General features: G+C 46.2%; 1 protein-coding gene across 1 annotated transcript; it reads left to right on the top strand.

The window, feature by feature from the left end:
* The first annotated feature begins 276 nt into the window (after positions 1-276).
* On the top strand, positions 277-16,904 carry LOC8028779 (kelch domain-containing protein 4). Its single transcript, XM_029986949.4, has 8 exons — positions 277-479; positions 570-661; positions 766-844; positions 905-1,003; positions 5,809-6,038; positions 6,729-6,952; positions 9,211-9,521; positions 16,480-16,904. The coding sequence occupies exons 1-8, from the start codon at positions 282-284 to the stop codon at positions 16,882-16,884; spliced, it is 1,638 nt and encodes a 545-aa protein (XP_029842809.2). The 5' UTR covers positions 277-281; the 3' UTR covers positions 16,885-16,904.
* Positions 16,905-19,042: the final 2,138 nt, after the last annotated feature.

The raw sequence follows: 19,042 nt of genomic DNA, 5'->3' as shown, positions 1-19,042 counted from the left end.
GGTCGCTGCTTGTTACTTGTCACGTGATATGACCCACCAAACCGGAGTAACCTGGATTCACTCGAGAACATTGCGCAACACCCGATTGTCTCAATGTATTAACGGGTTTTACACCACGTTTTGCAACGGTTGAAACCGTTGAAACATTGAAACAAGAGCCCAACGCTTGGGCCGAAGTCAACGATGGCCGGAATCAACGTTGCCGGAGTGCCAAGTGACGTCACTATGACGCCTCTGCCCGCTTCCTACCGAGCTATCGAGCGAACCGCCAACCCGTTCACATGCGTTCACCGCGTCGCGCGTCGCCGTCGTGCGTGTGTGTGATTGTGCCTAGGAGTGAGCACGAATCTTGTCCGGTAGCTCTGACGATAATGGGGAAGAAAGACAAGAAAAAGGGCAAAGGAGCCGAGAAAACGATCGCCAAGACTGAAAAGAAGGCCGCCCAGAAGCTGAAGAAAACGCTGGCAGCAAAAGGCGAGGTAACGTCACCCATTTCCATCGCTCGTGGAGAGCCGCGTCAATGCTCGATCGAGCGCTGTTGTAATCAGTCACCTCGACCCTGTTCGCAGGATGACATCGAAAAGTTGATCTCCCTGTGTGTGGAGCAGGACAGGAAGAGGCCAGCGGTGACAGAGGAGCTGGTCGGTCCTCCTTCGTTTCGGTACGCCCGGCTGTCGGCTCGTATGGCGCGTGACGGGCACGTGTCGCGTGAGGACTGAGATTCCTCTGCTCGCCTTTGACTCCGCGTGTGTTTTCGGGCCGCAGGAGCGGAGCCACGCTTTGTGCACATCCCGAGAAGGAGCAGTTGCTGCTCTTCGGAGGAGAATACTACAACGGACTAAAGGTATCGCTCGCTGCGCGCTTTGCACCACTCGCAAAGCTGATAACACTTCTCTGTTTGCAGACGTTTATGTACAACGAGCTCTACGTGTATAACATCAAGAAGAACAGCTGGCTTTTAGTCAAATGCCCCCATCCTCCGCCGCCACGAAGCGCGCATCAGGTAAGCCATGCCATGGTAATAATGGCACACTGATGAAAATAGACGAAGAGATCTCCAAAAGCTTGGGTAGTGACCATAAACGTATGCAGAGCGCAAGTTCGTCTGCTTCTTTTGCAGGGGTTGTGGTGACGTCAGAACGACGCCGAGCTCTGATTGGCTCTGATTGAAGGATAGTGGGTAGATCTCAAGGCAGCTTGCTCTGAGGTCTACCCACTATCCTTCAATCGGAGCACGGCATTATGACGTCACCGCAACCCCCTGCAGCAGTAGCAGACGTATTTTCTCTCCTCATTAAGTTAAACTTTACGAGACAGTCGAATTCAGAAATAGGGCACGATAAAAAGTCGTGCTTTTTACACAGAAAAACAGTTGGAAGTAGTGGCTGTGCAAATAGAGGAGGTAATTTCGGTAGACAAGCAAAAAGAATGGAATTATACGATTCTAGGTTATTTGAGCGAGGGCTAGCTAAAGCGCAAAGGAAAGAAAGAGGAAAGCGAGAATACAAACCCAAGAGCTGGTGGGATGGCAAAATAAAAGCAGCAATAGAGAAATGTAAAGGCTTCTAGGGAACATAGGAGTTACAGGCGTAGGGGTGAGACAGCGAGTGAAGTGAAAATAAAATGGGACGGATTTCTTAGGCTTCGAAAGGAGGTATCTTGTTTGGTCAATGAAAAAAAAAATCAAGAGAAACAGAGCACAATGGTTGTCTAAAGTAAACAAAACAAATAGAAAGGCGGCAAAAGAAAATATTTGGAAGCACCTTAAAGGGGTACGGAAACATAATTCCAGCGCTCATTTTTTAGCTTTAATGTGTTGCATGTTGCAGCATAACCTCAAAAATACCAGTCTTCCGTTGAAAGGCACAAGAAAACTAATTTTAAAGCTAATTAACTTATCTTTCAATGTGCACTTGATGGATGCATGTAGAGCCTATTTGGGAGGTAATCTAGCAACGTTGGGGAACTTGCTACATAGTCATGACATAGCAAGTTCCATCGGAGCAACGCCACTCTTTGGAATTCAACATTTTCTTTCATAGCTTTCCTCAACTTGCAAATCGCGCATTGTACCAAGCAGTTCAAGAAGACGGAAAGGAGGGACGTCCCTCTTACTCGGACCCTCATTTGTGTACCCGGAGACAGCCATTCTCCCCTTAGAAGATTAGCTTCTCACTCAAAATTTGGACAAGATTTGCTTTTCCCACCCCGTTCAGCCTTAAGCTGACTGTGCTGGGAAGGCTATGTGCTCCTTGGGCCAGCCACATGCTCGTCACTGTACGGGTACTTCGAACGGCTCGGTTGTAACGCATTGATGCTATTGACACCACCACAACGTTGACAACGCCACCAACGGCAAAGCTCATAACCACGCCAGCCTTGCTATGTCACAAATGCGGGGAATCTTTTTCTTTTTTTTTTTTTTTTTGCGCCGGATATCCCATGACGCATCGCGGTCTCCATTCGCTTCTCTTCGAGCGCTTGCTTAAGTGCACCGTTTGGATAAAAAAATATAGCCAGTAGTGCAAAATACAAACGTGCAATTATCATTTGCAGTTATTATCCGTCATGCTTGACTCATTTTCGAAACAGCTTTACATTGTCACACCACAGGGTAACCAATTGAAAAGGGGGAAGCGATGCAACATATTACAACGGTGATGGCAGAAAAATTAAACAAGCAATGATTTATAGGTGGTATTGTAGTAGAGGAGGAAGACAGTTCAATTAGTGAATTCGAAGCTATCGAACAAGGGGAATAGGAAAGGGCGGAGCAGGGAGTCCCTAAGGGTACATCAACAGGTCCAGATAATTTGGATTATGTGAATAAAAAGATTAGGCCCAAAATCTAAGGCATTGTTAAGGGAGTTAGTAAGCAAATCTCTTATGAATGGAGATATCCCAGAAGAATGGAATCTAAGTCGAATGAGTTTAACATACAGAGAAAAGGGAGATCAAGTGGACATAGGCAATTTCTGTCCCATAATGGTTACTTCAGTCGTTTACAGAATAGCCCTTTTGGATATAAAAGCGGCGTACGACAGTGTAGTTCAGGAGAACCTGTGGGACATAATAAGCAGCTTAAAAGGGACGGAGTCGGAAATGCAATGGAACATATTGAGATAAAGTGAAATTTAAAAAACATGACAAGTGAAAAAAAAATTTTTTTTTAATCAGCCTGTATGGAAAAAGGATGACATAGGTAAAATAAATTTACACTCGCACAAGAAAAAGAAGTTTTAGAGCTATATTTACGGCGCGAAATGAAATTGTAGTTCACGCCTGCGGGAGCCTGCAGAAAAGGGGCTACTAGCAGTCACGTGGTGTTTGCGCTTTTTTGGGAGCTGCCTATGGGCTTGAAAAGTTACTGTCTGTTGTTTTTTTGTTGGACTTCTTTTTTTAACAAAATATTTTGATGTTTGAGAAACAAGTATAAGAAAATCATAACTTTCGTATTGACTCGTACGATAACAAACAAAAGCTTTGCCATTTTCTGTTCAAAGGGGCTCGGAGTCGCATGTTTTAGTTTATGACATGTCGGTTCCCCAAAGCTACGCCGCTGCTCGACGAAGAGCTGCAGTCCTCGTGATTGTCGAGCAGCGGCGTCGATTTCGGGGAACCGACATTTTAGAGACTAAAACTTGTGACTCCAAACCCCTTCGAACAGAAGATGGCAAAGCTTTTGTTTGTTATCGTACGAGTCAAAATGGAACTGACGATTTTCTTATACTTGTTGTTTCTCAAACCTCAAAATAATTTGTTAAAAAGGAAGTGCAACAAAAAAATCTGAAGATAGTAACTTTTAATGCCAATAGGAAGCTCCCAAAAGAGTGCAAGTACCATGTGACTAGTGCCCAGTCATATGGTACTTGTGACTGGGCACTAGGCGCACACCCACGTACGCCAACTACAAATTCGTTTCGCGTTGTAAATATACCTCTAAAAAGAAATTTTATTTTCGTTGTAAATCCATTTTATGACATCCTTTTTCCATTGAGGCTACAAGGATGTCCTTTATCACCATTACTGTTCATGTTGTACTTACAAGGACTAGAGCAGGGGTGGCCAAGCTGCGGCTCACGAGCCACATGCGGCTCTTCGTGTGTTAAAGTGCGGCTCGCGGCTCCCTCCCCTTGAGTGTGATGTCATATTAAAAGCTTTTGGAATTGCCACTCTCGCGGATCTTCAGCACCTATTAAAGCTATGCACGTGTACTCTTGCTATTTTCAAAAAAAGGTCAGAAAAGATGTCACAACTGGTGTCGGTGCGGGGCAATATACCTGTCAAGCTTGCAATATCACGCCCTGCCCACACGAGCGACACGCGCTTGACGGCCAAAAGATCCTAGTATGATGTAACGACTGGTCGGAGGTTTTTCATGTTTTCTTGCGTTTAGTTACATCTTCGGAGAAAACGATTGTGATATTCAGATTCACGAGATAAAAGTACTCTAGAATTCACCTCTAGCTCATTTTTTCAGCTTCCCTTTAGTGATAAGGCGAGGGAGCACAGGGTCGTTGTACCTAACAATTCAGGAGGCATCTCGCGGAGCGGTTGCGAAACCGCTTTTAAATTGGACAAAGTTTGTTAAAAGAGCAAATGAAAAGACTGAAAGAGAAATAGTTGAAGCTTTTTTTTTTTTGTCAAGAACACAGGCGAAAAATGTGCAAGCGTGCGGTCTAATTTTTTATTGGATAAGGAAATTTATTTTTTAGATGGCTTTATAGAAGACTGTTGATATGTTATCGGTATGGTGAACGACAGTCTGGCTGGGTGAATGTTTCTTCAATAAATTCAGTTGTAAGTGGCACCTGTCCTTGTCATACTGGTTGATTAAGGCAAGCGTATTGAAATGTAGGTAATTAAATTTGAAAGAACAAAAACATAATGGAGGAGACAGCATATTTATGTTGTCCTCATACTTCATGTTTTTATTCTTTCAATTTTAAGTATGTTCCTTGTTTTGTCCGTGTTTCAGTTTGCACTTTTAACCTTTTAAATGGTAGATGAAGGCTTGTGCTTAGCAGCAATATGAGATGATTTTGCCCTGCTTCATTGATTATGAATTTAATCACAGATTAGTTAATTTGACTTGGAAGTTTTGGCTAAGTGGCGCAAGGCACCATCCAATTTAAAGGGTTCAGCCCTATCTATCCATCATCCATCTATGCATGCATCCAGCCAACACCACCAAAACAGGTTGCGCCCCGAATTCGCCAGCATTTTTCGGGAGTCCTGAAACCGTGCCAAGACCCATGGAGTTATGCACCCTATGAAATTGAGAACGGCCTCGGTTCCGCTTGTCTGTTGCACACAATTTTCTTCTCGGATGAAAAAAACTAGGCATTGTATATTTGTAACATGGCTTCACCAATGTAATTTTGCCCTCTATATAAAAATACCAAGCATGGGCATCTGCCATGTGAGCATTGGCTGACGGGGCTGAAAATAGCTACGAAAAGCCAGAGAAACCAGCTGCTCGTACAAAAACTTCAGGACTTCTATGCCCATGAAACTTGAGGAACGAGTTGAGAGTGAGCTGCATGAGTTGTCAAGTCATGCTCATGCTTTACTTAAAGTGTGACTGATTTTAAGAACAAACTTATTTGTCTTTAAGACCTGTCTGTACACTGTACTCTGTATACCATCATTAGGTAAATTATATTAGAAACAAATCTATTTTCTATTTCTCTCAATGTGCTACAGTGACGAGACAATACATTTGAAGGGTGCTGGTCAGTTAGCTGAAAATTCATAAAAATGAATTCAAATTCAAATTCATAACTGAATGTGGTGCTTCTTCCGCAGACGGTCGTGGTCCCCCGGGGTGGGGGCCAGATGTGGGTGTTTGGGGGCGAGTTTGCGAGCCCCACCCGTTCCCAGTTCTACCACTACAAGGACCTGTGGGTGTACCATCTGGCCAGTCGGAGCTGGGAGCAGGTGAATGTGCCTGGGGGACCCAGTGCCCGCAGTGGTCACCGAATGGTCCAACTCGGCCACAAGTTGATTGTCTTCGGTGGCTTCCACGAGAGCGTTGGGTGGGCACCTGTTCTCTTCTACTCAGTGTTCACCCTGGAGATATACAGAGGATGGAATGGAAACCATTGTGTCAGCCTGATATTCACAAGCTTTTCTAGTTGCCAAATTTAAATTACCGCAAAAATTGGCTTTAGATTACAGCAGAAGTTGGCAACCTTTTCCAACAGTGGGCTGAGTCGCCACAAAGCCGACACGGAGGGGGCCGGGCGACAAATTGCGAGGGGGGGGGGGGGTGCGGGCAGGCAAAAAAAGAAGCAAAAGGAAAGTGAAAACATTCTCTTCCCAAGTATGGGGTGCTAGACAATCCCCATTTGAGATCAAAACTGCTGTGTAGTCCTTAGGTCTGGGTGAGGAAGCGGCAAAGGGGGACTGATTTTCTGGTGTCGTGTCAGGGGCCGCATGAAACTGCCTTGCGGGTCGTGGGTCGCTTCACCCTCTAACTGCTGCAAGCAGCTTACTTCCTTGGTTTTGTGTTATATGTTTAGTGATAAGCATATTTTTTTTAAGCTTACCTATTGCATTTTGTGCAATCGAATTCAGTGTGTCTCATATCAGTATCTCTTTGATACTGAGATAAGTTTTGTTGCATATGAAGCAGCGGTGGACACTCTGAGGCGGCTTCTTTGTTACAGTGGAGTGCCGCAAGGTGCCACAGACATGATGATTATGCCATGTCATCTTTGTTGCAGGGATTACCGCTATTTCAACGACATGTATTCATTTGATCTGGACGAAAGAAAATGGACAAAGCTAGATCCGGTGAATGTGGGACCGTGCCCACGATCTGGCTGCCAGATGTTCGCTATGTCGGAAGACCGAATGGTCATCTATGGCGGCTACTCTCGTGAAAAGCTCAAGAAGGATGTGGACCGTGGAGTGGCTCACACGGACATGTACATTCTGCAGCTGGACAGTAAGAAAACTTCAATTCATCATTTGGCAAAAAAAAAAAAATTGTTTTCTTATCATTGCAAACTTGAGGACATCTTGGCAAGGAACAGTGGCAAGAAACTTAGACAAGGGTAAAGAAACACACACGACAGGACAGCGCTGTTCCTTCCCAAGATGTTCACTTCAAACCAACTAGCCCAATACGTCACATTATTGTATATATGAGGGTTTGCTTATGGGGCTTTAGAGGTTAAATACTTGTTTCCAATGGCTTTAAAAGACATCCAAAGGAAAAGAAAATTCTTTTCAAACATTCTGGATAGAAAAAGGATGTCGTAAAATAAATTTACAATGCAAAAAAAAAAAAAAAAAAAATTTTTAAAGCTATGTTTACGGTGCAAAATGAATATGTAGTTGGCACCTGCGGGACCCTGCAGAAAAGTGGCAACTAGCAGTCACATGGCTGGCCACTATAGTCAAGTGGGGCTTGCACTCTTTCAGAAGCTTCCTATGAGTTTTAAAAGTTACTTATTACTCTTTGTTTTTTTGTTTTTTTTTTACAGTGGAACTGTTAAGGGCTAGGTTCCCCAGGATCGTGTCCGGTACCAAACAAATGTCGACACAAAACTCTGAACATTTACCATCATCTATGAACGACGGCGGCAACCGGCTTGGCGGCCATTTTGGCGGCCTCGCTCATAGATGGCGGAAACCTTCCCAGCCTTTCCACTCTGGTTTTTATCAGAGTGGAAATGCTGAATTTCTCTAGGCGTCAATCTAGATGGCGTCCTCGAGGTTGTCCCAGAAGTCGTTCTTGAGGTCGTCCTTGACGTCGTCCTAAAGGTTGTCCGAGAGTTTGTCCTCGAGGTCGTCCTAGAAATCATCCTTGAGGTCGTCCTAGAAGTTGTCCTCCAGGTCGTCCTAGAGGTCGTCTTAAACGCCGTCCTTAAGGTCGTCCTAGACGTCGTTCCTGAGGTTGTCCTAGGCGTTGTCCCTGAGGTCGTCCTAAACGTCGTCCCTGAGGTTGTCTTAGGCGTCGTCCCTGAGGTCGTCCTAGAAGTCGTCCTTGAGGTCGTCCTAGACGTCGTCCTTCAGGTCGTTCTCTAAACGGCGTCCTTCAGGTCGTCCAAGAAGTCGTCCTTGAGGTCGTTCTCTAAACGGCGTCCTTCAGGTCGTCCAAGAAGTCGTCCTTGAGGTCGTTTCATCATAGTACAGCTTCACTGGTCTTCCTTCTTCACCAGAGTGGAAAGGCTGAAAGTTTTCTTTTGGTCTTTTTTTTTTTGACAAAATATTTTAATGTTTGAAAAACAAGAAGTATAAGAAAATCGTCACTTTAGTTTTGACTCTTACAATAACAAGCAAAAGCTTCGCCATTTTATGTTCAGAGGGGCGCAGTGTCACATGTTTTAGTTTCTAACATGTCGACTCTACCAAAGCGACACCGCTGCCCGACGGTCATGAGGACTGCAGCCCTTCGTCGAACAGCAGCATCGCTTTGAGGGAACTGACATGTTAGAAACTAAAAAATGTGACACCGCACCCCCCCGAACAGAAAATGGCAAAGATTTTGTTTATTATCGTACGAGTCGAAACGGAAGTAACGATTTGCCTATACTTGTTTCTCAAACATCAAAATATTTTGTTAAAAAAAGAAGTGCAACAAAAAAATGAAGATTAATAAGTAATTTTAGAACCCATGGGAACCTCCAAAGAGTGCAAGCACCACGTGACTAGTGGCCAGTATTGTGACTGCTAGTTTCCACTTTTCCGCAGGCTTCCGCGGGTGCCAACTACAAATTTGTTTTGCACCGTAAACATAGCTCTAAGAGCTTCTTTTTCTTTTCTTTTTTTTTTTTTCGTTGCAAATTTATTTTATGGCATCCTTTTTTCATCTAAACTGCTTTAATTTTTTTTTTTTTTTTGTGGGGATATGTTTTTTAAGGGAACAGGAACCCCAAGTAATGTTCTCCTGGTGGAGGCTACCATGATGGACAGTGACTTTGGTTCCTCTTCTTTTAAATTACAGCCCATGCAAAGCGAAACTCGCAGATTAAATTATGCACAGAATTTAGTGAGAAGTAAATGTCTTGCCGTTGGCTTTATGAAGCAAATAACTCTTGGGCATCCAAAATATCTGCCCCGTGAACGGCAGTACTGTCAAAGAGGAAAGAGTGATCTAATGCTAGTACTGGCAGAAAGAAGTGGTACTAGTGTATCTCGGAGGGAGTGTGACCAGCTGACTCGACACATTCGGTGAGTAAGCTGCCCCAAACGACGCAGCACGAGGCGGTGGCCCCGGCAAGTGGAAGTGGGCTCCCGTGAAGCAGACGGGGATGCGGTTGGGACCTCGGAGCGGCCTGTCGACGGCGCCAGTGCCGCAGACCAACCGGGCCTTCCTGTTCGGCGGAGTGCAGGACGAGGAAGACGAGGAGGCGCTCGAGGGCCGGTTCTTTAACGACTTGCATCAGCTAGAGCTGGACAGGGGCCATTGGAGGCTGGTGCAGCTCAGGGGCGAGGCCGGGAAGGAGGATGACGGCCAGGGCAGGGACGAGGCCGAGGAGGCCATTCACCGCCTCAGCATCCAGGAACCCGTAAGTGTGACATAATCGATTATGAAATTTAGAGGCTTTGTAAGCGACATTTCTATAATATTTAATAATGCCATTCGTAAAACATGTTTTTTAACGCAATTGCGAACACACTACGGCCCATCTTTTTGAAATACTTAAAATCAAAGTCTGGAGTGATGTCGCGCGCCCTTGCTTTTTATCCTCTCATGGAAAACATGGCGGCGCTCTGCACATGTAGCACTGAGGATGATTGGAGAGTCGGATAATCGGACAAAGTGGTCTTTTTCAGGTGCCCGACGACCTCTCAGACTTCGAAAAGGAAATCGGCAAACGGTCAAAACATTTGGGTTTGGTGTCTGTGTACCATAGTTTCGGTAGTGATTCCGCAGGGGCAGCCTTTCACGGAGAACTGATGCAACTCACTAAATTCTCGTTGAAAGTTGGGCGAGTTGGTTATGCATAGTTATGAAGAGGGAAAACAGCGCTGTTTTCCCTCTTCCTCACTAAAGCCCACTGCACATTCTCTTCGACCTCATACCGTTTCAAAGAATTTTGAGATTGTTGAAAGGGTCCTAAAAGAACTTCAAATTCGAAAGTGGAGCTTCGGTTGCTCGCAGCGATATGCATCACGCACGGAGAAGGGCGGCTGATCGCGGGACGCTGGCAAACACAACATTTCAGGTCGGGACGGAGGCGTGAGATAAACTCGGGTTGCAGGACGACTCAATCTTTGACGTCACTGCACTGACACGGATTGTGCGGAAACCAGGGACTCAAACCGAAAAATATAACGTTTCGGTTACGGTTACGGTTACCGCTTCCTGTTGATAACGGTTTCGTTTCGGTTTTTTACGGTTTTAATTTTTACGGTTTCGGTTACCGGTTACACGTTCATAAAAACCGGTTTATTTCGGTTTTTCCAATAATTTGTCTAATTGAAATGCTAGACAGCCATTTTAGAAAAAACTGTTTAAAGTAGTCTCAAATATCCAATAACGTGAAATACAAGAAACCTAGAAACGTCTTAATACTTCTAATTGGTCAGAAGTTGCACACGTTCCTAGCTCCAACTCTTGTTCACTACATCTACTTACATTATTTAGTTTGATGCCCGAGCATACATGTAACTTCTAGTACTCGGTGATCATCGCGTTCTATATAATAAAAATTAAAATAAACACCGCTACTCTGTTGTTTGGCACCATTTATAAACAATTACCCTAAGAAAGTTCCCACTTGATGCTGGAAGAACCATTCGCACTTTCTCGTCGCTACAGTTGATTTCAACCTCACACATGCAGGCGAGTCTTCGCTTCACTGAAGGAAGGAACAGAACTACAGCCATCCACTAGTAAAATACTGCTAAGTAGAATGAAGTAATAAAATTGAGAGCTGGGCTGGGCGGGCCGTGAGGCAAGAAGCCTTCGTGCAGCGAATGGAAAGTCCGCCGTAGTCAGGCGGCCCGTGAAAACTACTTGCCTCACTAAACACTGCCCAGTCGACTTCAGGTGCCTGCTGGGTCGAGTGGACTGGCGGTGTAGGTCCCGTCGCTTCTGACTTGTAGGCAGTGCTACCCAGGTCCGACTGAGAGTCTTCGACGACGCTTTGTTTGTCTGTAGTGTGTTCCTTTGTGTTGGTGTGGTTTTCCTCCTTGCCATCGTACGTGTCGAAGGAGCCGTCATCGGCGTGGGGCTCAATGACTGTCGGTCCTGCTGAGCCACTCCAGGATTCGCTCGGTGGCGGTGGTTGTCGAGTCGGGATCCATTGGGTCGTTTTCTTCGATCCAAGATCAAGCTCGGGCACGGTCGGCCGAGACGCCAGCCTCGCAAAGAGCATGGGCGAGAATGTCCTCGACAGAAAAAACGCACAGGAGCGTCGAGGAGACGACTGTGCCGTCGATGACGGCACTGGTGGGTTTCGAAGACTCAGCGTAGCTGCCGGACTCACGATTAGGGGGCCTCTTCGACTTGGTGTCTGGGCGGTAGCTGGTGTGCGCGGGAGGACGAGGCGTGTGGCGTCCGCGTCGAGGCTGGTTGGGTAGCTGGTCGGGGAGCTCTCTGAAAACCTCAGACTCGAATCCTCCACGTCTGGGATAGGACTGCCGTCCTACAGTTCCCTCTCGCGACGACGTGGAAGAGTTCCAGTCTATCGAAAATGAGGTGCTGGTGTTCGGGGAGCATGTCATCCCAGTAGAACCGATGGCGGGGGAGATGCCTGATCTCATGGACATCTCTCGTGGAGAAACTTATGGTGTCCTGGGCGAGGTCGCTCAGAATGTCGTAGCCATGACGGACCCTCGCTGCGGCATGGGTGGTGGGGGCTCTATCAGAGGTAGTTGGATTGCGCTGGTGGCTCTGGTTGAAATGATTCTCGTAGAAGCCATACCTCCGGCGGTGGCAGGGGGAGGCCTCCGGCGATGCTGGAAGCGATCTCTCGGCGCGTCTGTGGATGTTCGAGCTCACCGTGCCGACGTTCGAATAGCTCGCGTTCACAGTTTTGCGAGAGAGACTGTTGAGAGTGCTGGCCGTGTGGGGCGAGATTAGCCAGGCCATCGACGATTGGAAGCAGGGCAGCTCCCAAGGTTCAGGCGAAGGAGGCAGAAATTGCATCCCATGTCTGTTGGACGAGGGTGGCGCGTTGGCGCGTTTGACGAGGAGGCATCCTTCTCCTTGGCTTTTTCTTTTGTCATGTTGAGAAGCCGAGAGGCGTGGCAGTGCCGGCGACGGTAAAGCCCCTCTATCCTGGGAAAAGCGGAGCCGTTCATTGTTGTTAAATGCTCGAGGCACGTGCGACGCGCTACTTCTGGGAAATTCATGCCGTCTGAAATAGCTAAGTGTTGCGCTGTGCCGCCATGATCTTCCCAAGGGCTGCACGTTGCACGTGCCTTGTGCATCGACGAACATTGCGCTACTTTTGAAACATGAAGGGGCTTTAGGCGGCGGGTGCCACTCGGTTTGAAGAAGGGTCAAGGCGCGGGAAGGAAAAGAAAAAACTCGGACACCCTTCTGACGTTTCCTCGCTCCTTCCACCACTCTCAGCCCGAGCATATATATATATATTGTATATATAATACAAAACGCCAATGTCAAACCCCTGACTTTTTATTTCTTTCTGTGTTGTTTCAAAATCGTCACTCGCGACACGTTTCACACTAAATGAACAACATAAACATTATTAATGAAGAGCAGGGCCCATTAAAGCCCCTTCATGTTTCAAAAGTAGCGCAAAGTGCGTCGATGCACGAGGCACGTGCAACGTGCATCCCTTGGGAAGGTCATGGCGGCACAGCGCAGCACTGAGCTAGATTTCAGACGCCATGTTCTTTCCAGAAGTGGCGCGCTGAACGTGTCTCGCGCGTTTCCACAACAATGAAGGATCCGCTTTTCCCAGGATACAGGGGCTTTAGGGCCCGTTTGCTCGAAGCGCTAACCGTGGCTAAAGTTAGCCGCAGTACCAAGGAGAGGGATTCTGAGATCATGTGACAGGGATCGGTAGGGATGCGAAAAAACATGGCGGTGCCCCGCAAAGTGAGCGCCGCTCGCTTCGGAATTAATATGTCGTCGTAGCTGCAATATCGCGCGCGTTAGTCAGTAACTAATGGTGCAGGAGGCTTTCGCTTTGCCTTACCTCACTTAAATCGCAAAGCATGAGCAATGACCTCGCCGCATTTTTTAGATAGTATTTCGATTCTGGCCATTCTTAAGCCTAAATGAACACGATAATTGTCGGCATGCATGGAAACGTATTTGGAAAGTGGATTGCCTTGACTCAATCGGCCTTGTATTGATAGCACACAAATTCCCCAAGCACCGAGGTGCATGCTACGAGTGTAGTTGCAGGCATTGCGCGTGCTGGCGTATGCAGTAGTAATATACCCGTTGCTCTGGGCAGGGGGCGCGAGCGCGTCCGGAAGACTTACGCAAGACGCGACCAAGTTTTGCTGGCTGCATCATCCGAGTGGCGCTGTAACGTTCGATTTTGCACGTGCCATGTTCGAATACAAGCCGCTGTCAGCATCTGTAGATGTGCGGTAACAAAACGTCTAAAAAAAGTTTAAAAAAAAGAAAAGAATTATGCTGCTTGCGGCCGCAGCGTTCCATTAAACATTCCTTTGATATTTGCTTTCTTTCACAGCTTCTGCGAGCTCGTATATTTCACTTCACATGATAGTGAAGCCGAAGCTACTCGGAAAAGCGCGTCATCCTGAACGATGCTCGCACTGCACGAGCGCGCGTGCTTGGCAGGGACGCGGAAAGCTGGCAGCTCGCTTTTGTAGCCTCTGCTACGCTGGAACTTAGAATGGAACTGAGTAGAAAAAACTCTAGTGGGGAAGCGTATTGATGCATGTTCGAAACGCGAGCCAAATATTCTATTTTGCTCGCCTGCAGCGCTGCTCAAAACTTGTGAGCTACGGGCCTATCGTTCTAAAGGAAAAAGTCTAAAACAAATTTTGCCTTGCACGCGCGTTCGTCCAAGTCTTATAATGATTATTTACTTCGAATCTTTTATAAGAGGAAGGACAGCGAGCGCGGACCATAGAATTACACTTCCAGCGTTCTTCTCGATGCTTGGGTAATTTAGAAAAAGGTCTGTTGGGGCGGGACACTGGTCTTCTTTCGTGTACTATTAATATCCGGTCGATTGAGTCCAGGCAATCCGCTTTCCAAAGACGTTGCCATGCCGACACTTATCGCTTTCATTTAGGCTTAGAAAGGCCAGAATCGAAAGACTATGCAACAAATGCCGCGAAGTCATTGCTCGTGCTTTACGATTTAAGCGAGGTAAGGCAAAGCGAAAGCCTCCTGCACCATTCGTTGCTGACTAACGCGCCCGATAGTGCAGCTACAACGACATATTAGTTACAAAGCCAGCGGCGCTCACGCACCGGGGCGCCGCCATGCTTCCCGGCATCCCAGCCCCCAGTCACGTGATTTCAAACTCCCTCTCCTATGTACTGCTGATAACTTTAACCGCGGTTAGCACTTCGAGCAAACGGGCCCAGGTTTTCTTTTCCGCCAGCTCTGCATGATGGCCAATTTACCTCGTTTCTTTATACTGGCTACTTCATGTCAGGAACATCAGTGGTTTTGATAGAACCGAGTTGGATGGACATCTGAGAATTCGAACTTATTAGTTAATACACTGAAAGCGACACGTACTGAATACATGTAGCGATGTAGGAGTGTGGCAGATTTAGAAATAAAGAATTTTTTTAATTATAAGCTCGACCACTAATTCAATCTGAGTATTCTTAATCCTAAAGTCAGATTGAATGCAAACATGTAACCAGATGCACCACTCGCTGACAGTAACTCTGTCGAATGGCCACAACAATTTAAGATCCCTCCTCCAGGTCATACTTCAGAAACACTAATAGTTTATTTTTCGGTTAATATTGGTTAAAACCGGTTACCGGTGAATAATTTACGGTTCCGGTTACGGTTACGGTTTTTATAAATATCAAATAACGGTTTCGTTCCGGTTACGGTTACAGAAAACATTTCGTTCCTAAACGGTTTTCGGTTTCGGTTACGGTTACGGTTTGAGTCCCTGGCGGAAACTTCAAATACGGCTTTTGGAAATTGTTTTTTTTTTTACTTCACAAATACTGAGTTCCCAAGTTTCGAATTTTGAGGGTAATATCCAGGCATCGTTTTCAGTTGTTTCAGATAATAAAAGAAAATATGATTTTGACCTCTCAGTGCCCCTTTAATGCAAATTAATTACTTTATAAAGTGAAATCATTTCAGACATGCGGCGACTTTTAATTCGCATTACATGTGATGTTTTAATCACTTTCATTCCACGCGTGACTTCACGTGAGCGTTGTGGGTTATTTGAAATTCCCGCACGAGGTCATGTGGCTGTGACGTCATGACCCTATCGACCAATCAGGATTTTCCCGTCACGCCACCGACACCGGCTTTTCTGCAACACAAACCCCTTAACGCTATTGCGTTAAAAAAAATATTTGCATGGTTTAAAACTTTTTCCAGTGTGAAAACGGTCTTCGTTTATTTTAATATGAACCCGTGTTCGTTGACTCTTGTGGAACGCTTAATCTCATTCGCTAACGCGACTTTTTGCCCAAATCGGCAGCGGTTGATCGACGATCTATTTAAAAAGCTACTAAAATTACTATATGCGAAGATAAAATATGTAGCACAAAGTTGTTTCATTTCTGTTTTAGAAATAGTCACATTTTGCTGGTTATACAAAGGTTCACATCACAAAAAGGCTTTTTTTTCTTTAATGTGAGTATTAGTGCTTGGGCAAAATGTATTCATGTATTTGCATTTCCAAATACTTATTTTTTTATTTTTTAGATGTATTTCTGATATGTATTGTGATACTTTCGTATGGATGTATTTCAGTATCAGTATTTTAGCAGTCTTCGTCATGTATCCCAGTATTTGTATTTCCAAAAATACATTTTAGAGTATCTCTGCCCAACCCTGATTCATTGTTTTCTTCATATGTGAACCCGAGGATGACGTTTAAGGCACATCGAACGAAGCCAATGCGAACACTTATGCACACTATGGCGACCTTCCAGAGGTTGATAATTAGTTATTTTACAGTAGCTTGTCACTTATGAAGAAGCTTGGTGATTTTCCATATCTTCCACTTTGCAAAGTTTAGTACTCCAAAATAAACCAAATGTCTACCTTCAACCCAATGTGCAATTTGAGCGAGCGAAAGAGAAAAGCTTTGTTTTCTGTAACTATTTTTGTGCTTCCACCGTGCCTCTCTTACGCACTACTAGAAGCAGGTTTCTATCGTCCAAAAAGCAATTTGCTTTTGTATGGAACACTGATTCTGTGCTGCAACACAAGCAATCTGAGGGGCTTAGTGTGCTGAATGATCAAACCAACCTTCTTTCATCCTCCGTTCTGCCTGATCAGCACGGCCCCTATAGTTTAGAGTCGCTAAAGGGCATTAAAAAAAAGGTGTCGAACCCACTTCTTTTCCTTATCAGGTGGTTACATCAGATGATGGCATCTTCACCGTGACCATTGGTGCCTCTGAGAGCAAGAATTGTGGCCAAGATAAAGCGTGCCCTAGAGCAACCACCTCAGCCAAGGACGTGTCTGTGCCAGTCCCCCGGATGGGCTGCAGCATGGTGATCAAGCACGGCATCCTCTACCTTTACGGTGGCACTTTTGAGGATGGCGATCGTCAGTTCACGTTATCTGACATGTACTCCCTCGACATTCACAAGTTGGATCAGTGGAAGGTCTTGATTCCTTTGGACACAAAAACACAAGAGTGGCTTGGCTCTGACGACTCTGACGAGGACACTGGTGACGAGGATGACGACGAGAGCGACGAAGACATGGAGTCAGGCGATGATGACAGCCACAGTGAGGATGCAGCTGATTAAACTGTATGGTTTAATTGTAATTTGAGTTGTTTTTATTTTGTGACCATTTCTGCGTGCTTTCCACCAAGACTCCCAACAGAGCCTAAAGCAGGGCCATACCCAGGGGGAAGATTTAAAGGAGCAATGCAACAATTTTTGTACTCTGCGCAAATACCGCTTAAAACGGATCCCTAACGTTAATGACCTACGAAACACGCGTTCGTTTTTCACCCCACGCAATAGAAGTCCCAGAAAAAAATTAAAGAAAAACGAGCAGCGTTCACCCCCTCAACTCGCAGCCAGAACAAGCGGCCACGTGATCTGGAGCTGATTATATGCCGCCAGTGTTGATCATAGCCACGCGCTGGGGTTGGCCAAGCGCAGGACACGCGCTGAGTTCCAGACATTGTTATGGCTCGGCTGTTATCGTCGTTGCAGCGATTGGACTCGGGTCACTACTCGAATGCTTCTCGAGCTAGCAATTATCACGAGCCCAAGTCGAGTGCCCACGCAATGCTCGGGTCCAATCTATGAACCGCATTCAAATATCGTCACTTGGGTGTACTGCGATCCCCGAGTTACGTCATCAAATTTTGCAAAGGAGAGATTGAATGAAAATGATCGCTTTTGTCCTTGAAATTACACCGCAACAAAGGAGTTTCTTGGCCAGTGGCGTTGCGTGTGAGTATCCTTGAGTCCCAGGTGTGCCAGTAAGCTCGTGTAGAGAGAAAAACATTCCAATTGAATATCGTTGCACAGCTCCTTTAAAGGGGCACTCAAGTGGATTCTGAGATCGTCTATTTATTGTCATAACTCAATCTGCGGGCTCTAAGCATCCTAGAAATCCCAAAATTACGTTCAAGGGCGGCCGATTTCCCTATTAAATATCCAATCAAAGATCGCTGTTCTGCGCCTAGGCGCACGCCGTCAGGGGCGCTGTCGGACGGGAAGGCAGCAGGGAAGGGCGTGCGCCATCCAATCACGAGTGACGGCTTCCCGGCGGATTGATACTTCGAACCGGCGGAGTGATCTTCCGAATGTGCGCGTATTTGATGGGTTCTCGTTGGGACTCATTTTGTTTACTTCGGGTCTTGCGTCGTGCGGAGATGGACCTGCCAAATCTAACACCGTTGGAGGTGGAAATACTTCGGCGGACGGCAGATATCAGCTCAATCTCCTACGACGCCACTCCTACGCGCGACGCCGATGCCTCAAACGCGACGGACTCGGACGACAGTTCGCGATGCTCAATGTCGACACCGGAGGAAGACGACGAAACCGACGACGCAACCCAGCGGCTTGGGAACACCAACTGGTAGGTGATGAGCTGTTTATTACACCTCTCATATGTATAGCTGATGCTGGTTTTCTGTTTTAAGGTGCCAATGCAGTTGCTGCGTGCCGATGGAAACCGTCGCAGAGTGTGTCTGCTGCCGTGACTACCCGGCCGCCGTTCGCAAGCAGCAGGGCCGGCAGAGCTGCGTGACAAGCCACCCGGATTTCGACGGGCTGTGCCTCGATCCGGGTGTGCTACAGCTGGCCTGTAGCACACCCGGGAGTGATGTGCGTGGGCACATCACTCCCGCGTAACAAGGCGAGAAGAAAACGTAGTTCGCTCTTTTTCAAACAATAATAGCTGTATTACGTCACCTACAGCCAAAGATTTGACGTTGTTGTCAAAATATAATGTGCATGTGCCTAAAAAGAGCAATAATAATACCTTTAGCAATCTTTTCGCAGTTCGCTATTTCTATTGGTCGAATTCTATGGAGGTGGTGGAGACACGGGATGGACACCGCAAGAGGATATAGTGCCTGTGTATTTCTATTGCTGTGAGTTTACTAGGGCGCCTTGCCATTTAGAACTGGTCATTTTTATTGACTGAAGCCCAACAAACAATATGCTTCCAAAAACAAGCTTCTCCAAAAAGCACTTGAGTGCCCCTTTAAGGGTTCTGACCCCCCATTCCGCACGGTGTGAAACATTTGCGACTCTTCTTTTCCACGCCGCGCAACCGCAATAAAATCCAGAAATATGACAATTCTGACTGTTTTGAGTGCATTTTGAAATTAAAACCACTTAGATTACAAAAGTTACAGAACGAATGGTAGTGCATACTAGGGGTGTGTCCTATCTTAATTTTAAGACCCTTACGGCTAGCCTAAATGTCTTGGTATTA

The sequence above is a fragment of the Ixodes scapularis genome, unplaced genomic scaffold (genome assembly GCF_016920785.2).
Source record: "Ixodes scapularis isolate PalLabHiFi unplaced genomic scaffold, ASM1692078v2 PGA_scaffold9__187_contigs__length_104089568, whole genome shotgun sequence".
In the NCBI taxonomy this organism is placed as follows: domain Eukaryota; kingdom Metazoa; phylum Arthropoda; class Arachnida; order Ixodida; family Ixodidae; genus Ixodes; species Ixodes scapularis.
This window is presented reverse-complemented; position numbering and strand designations above follow the sequence as displayed.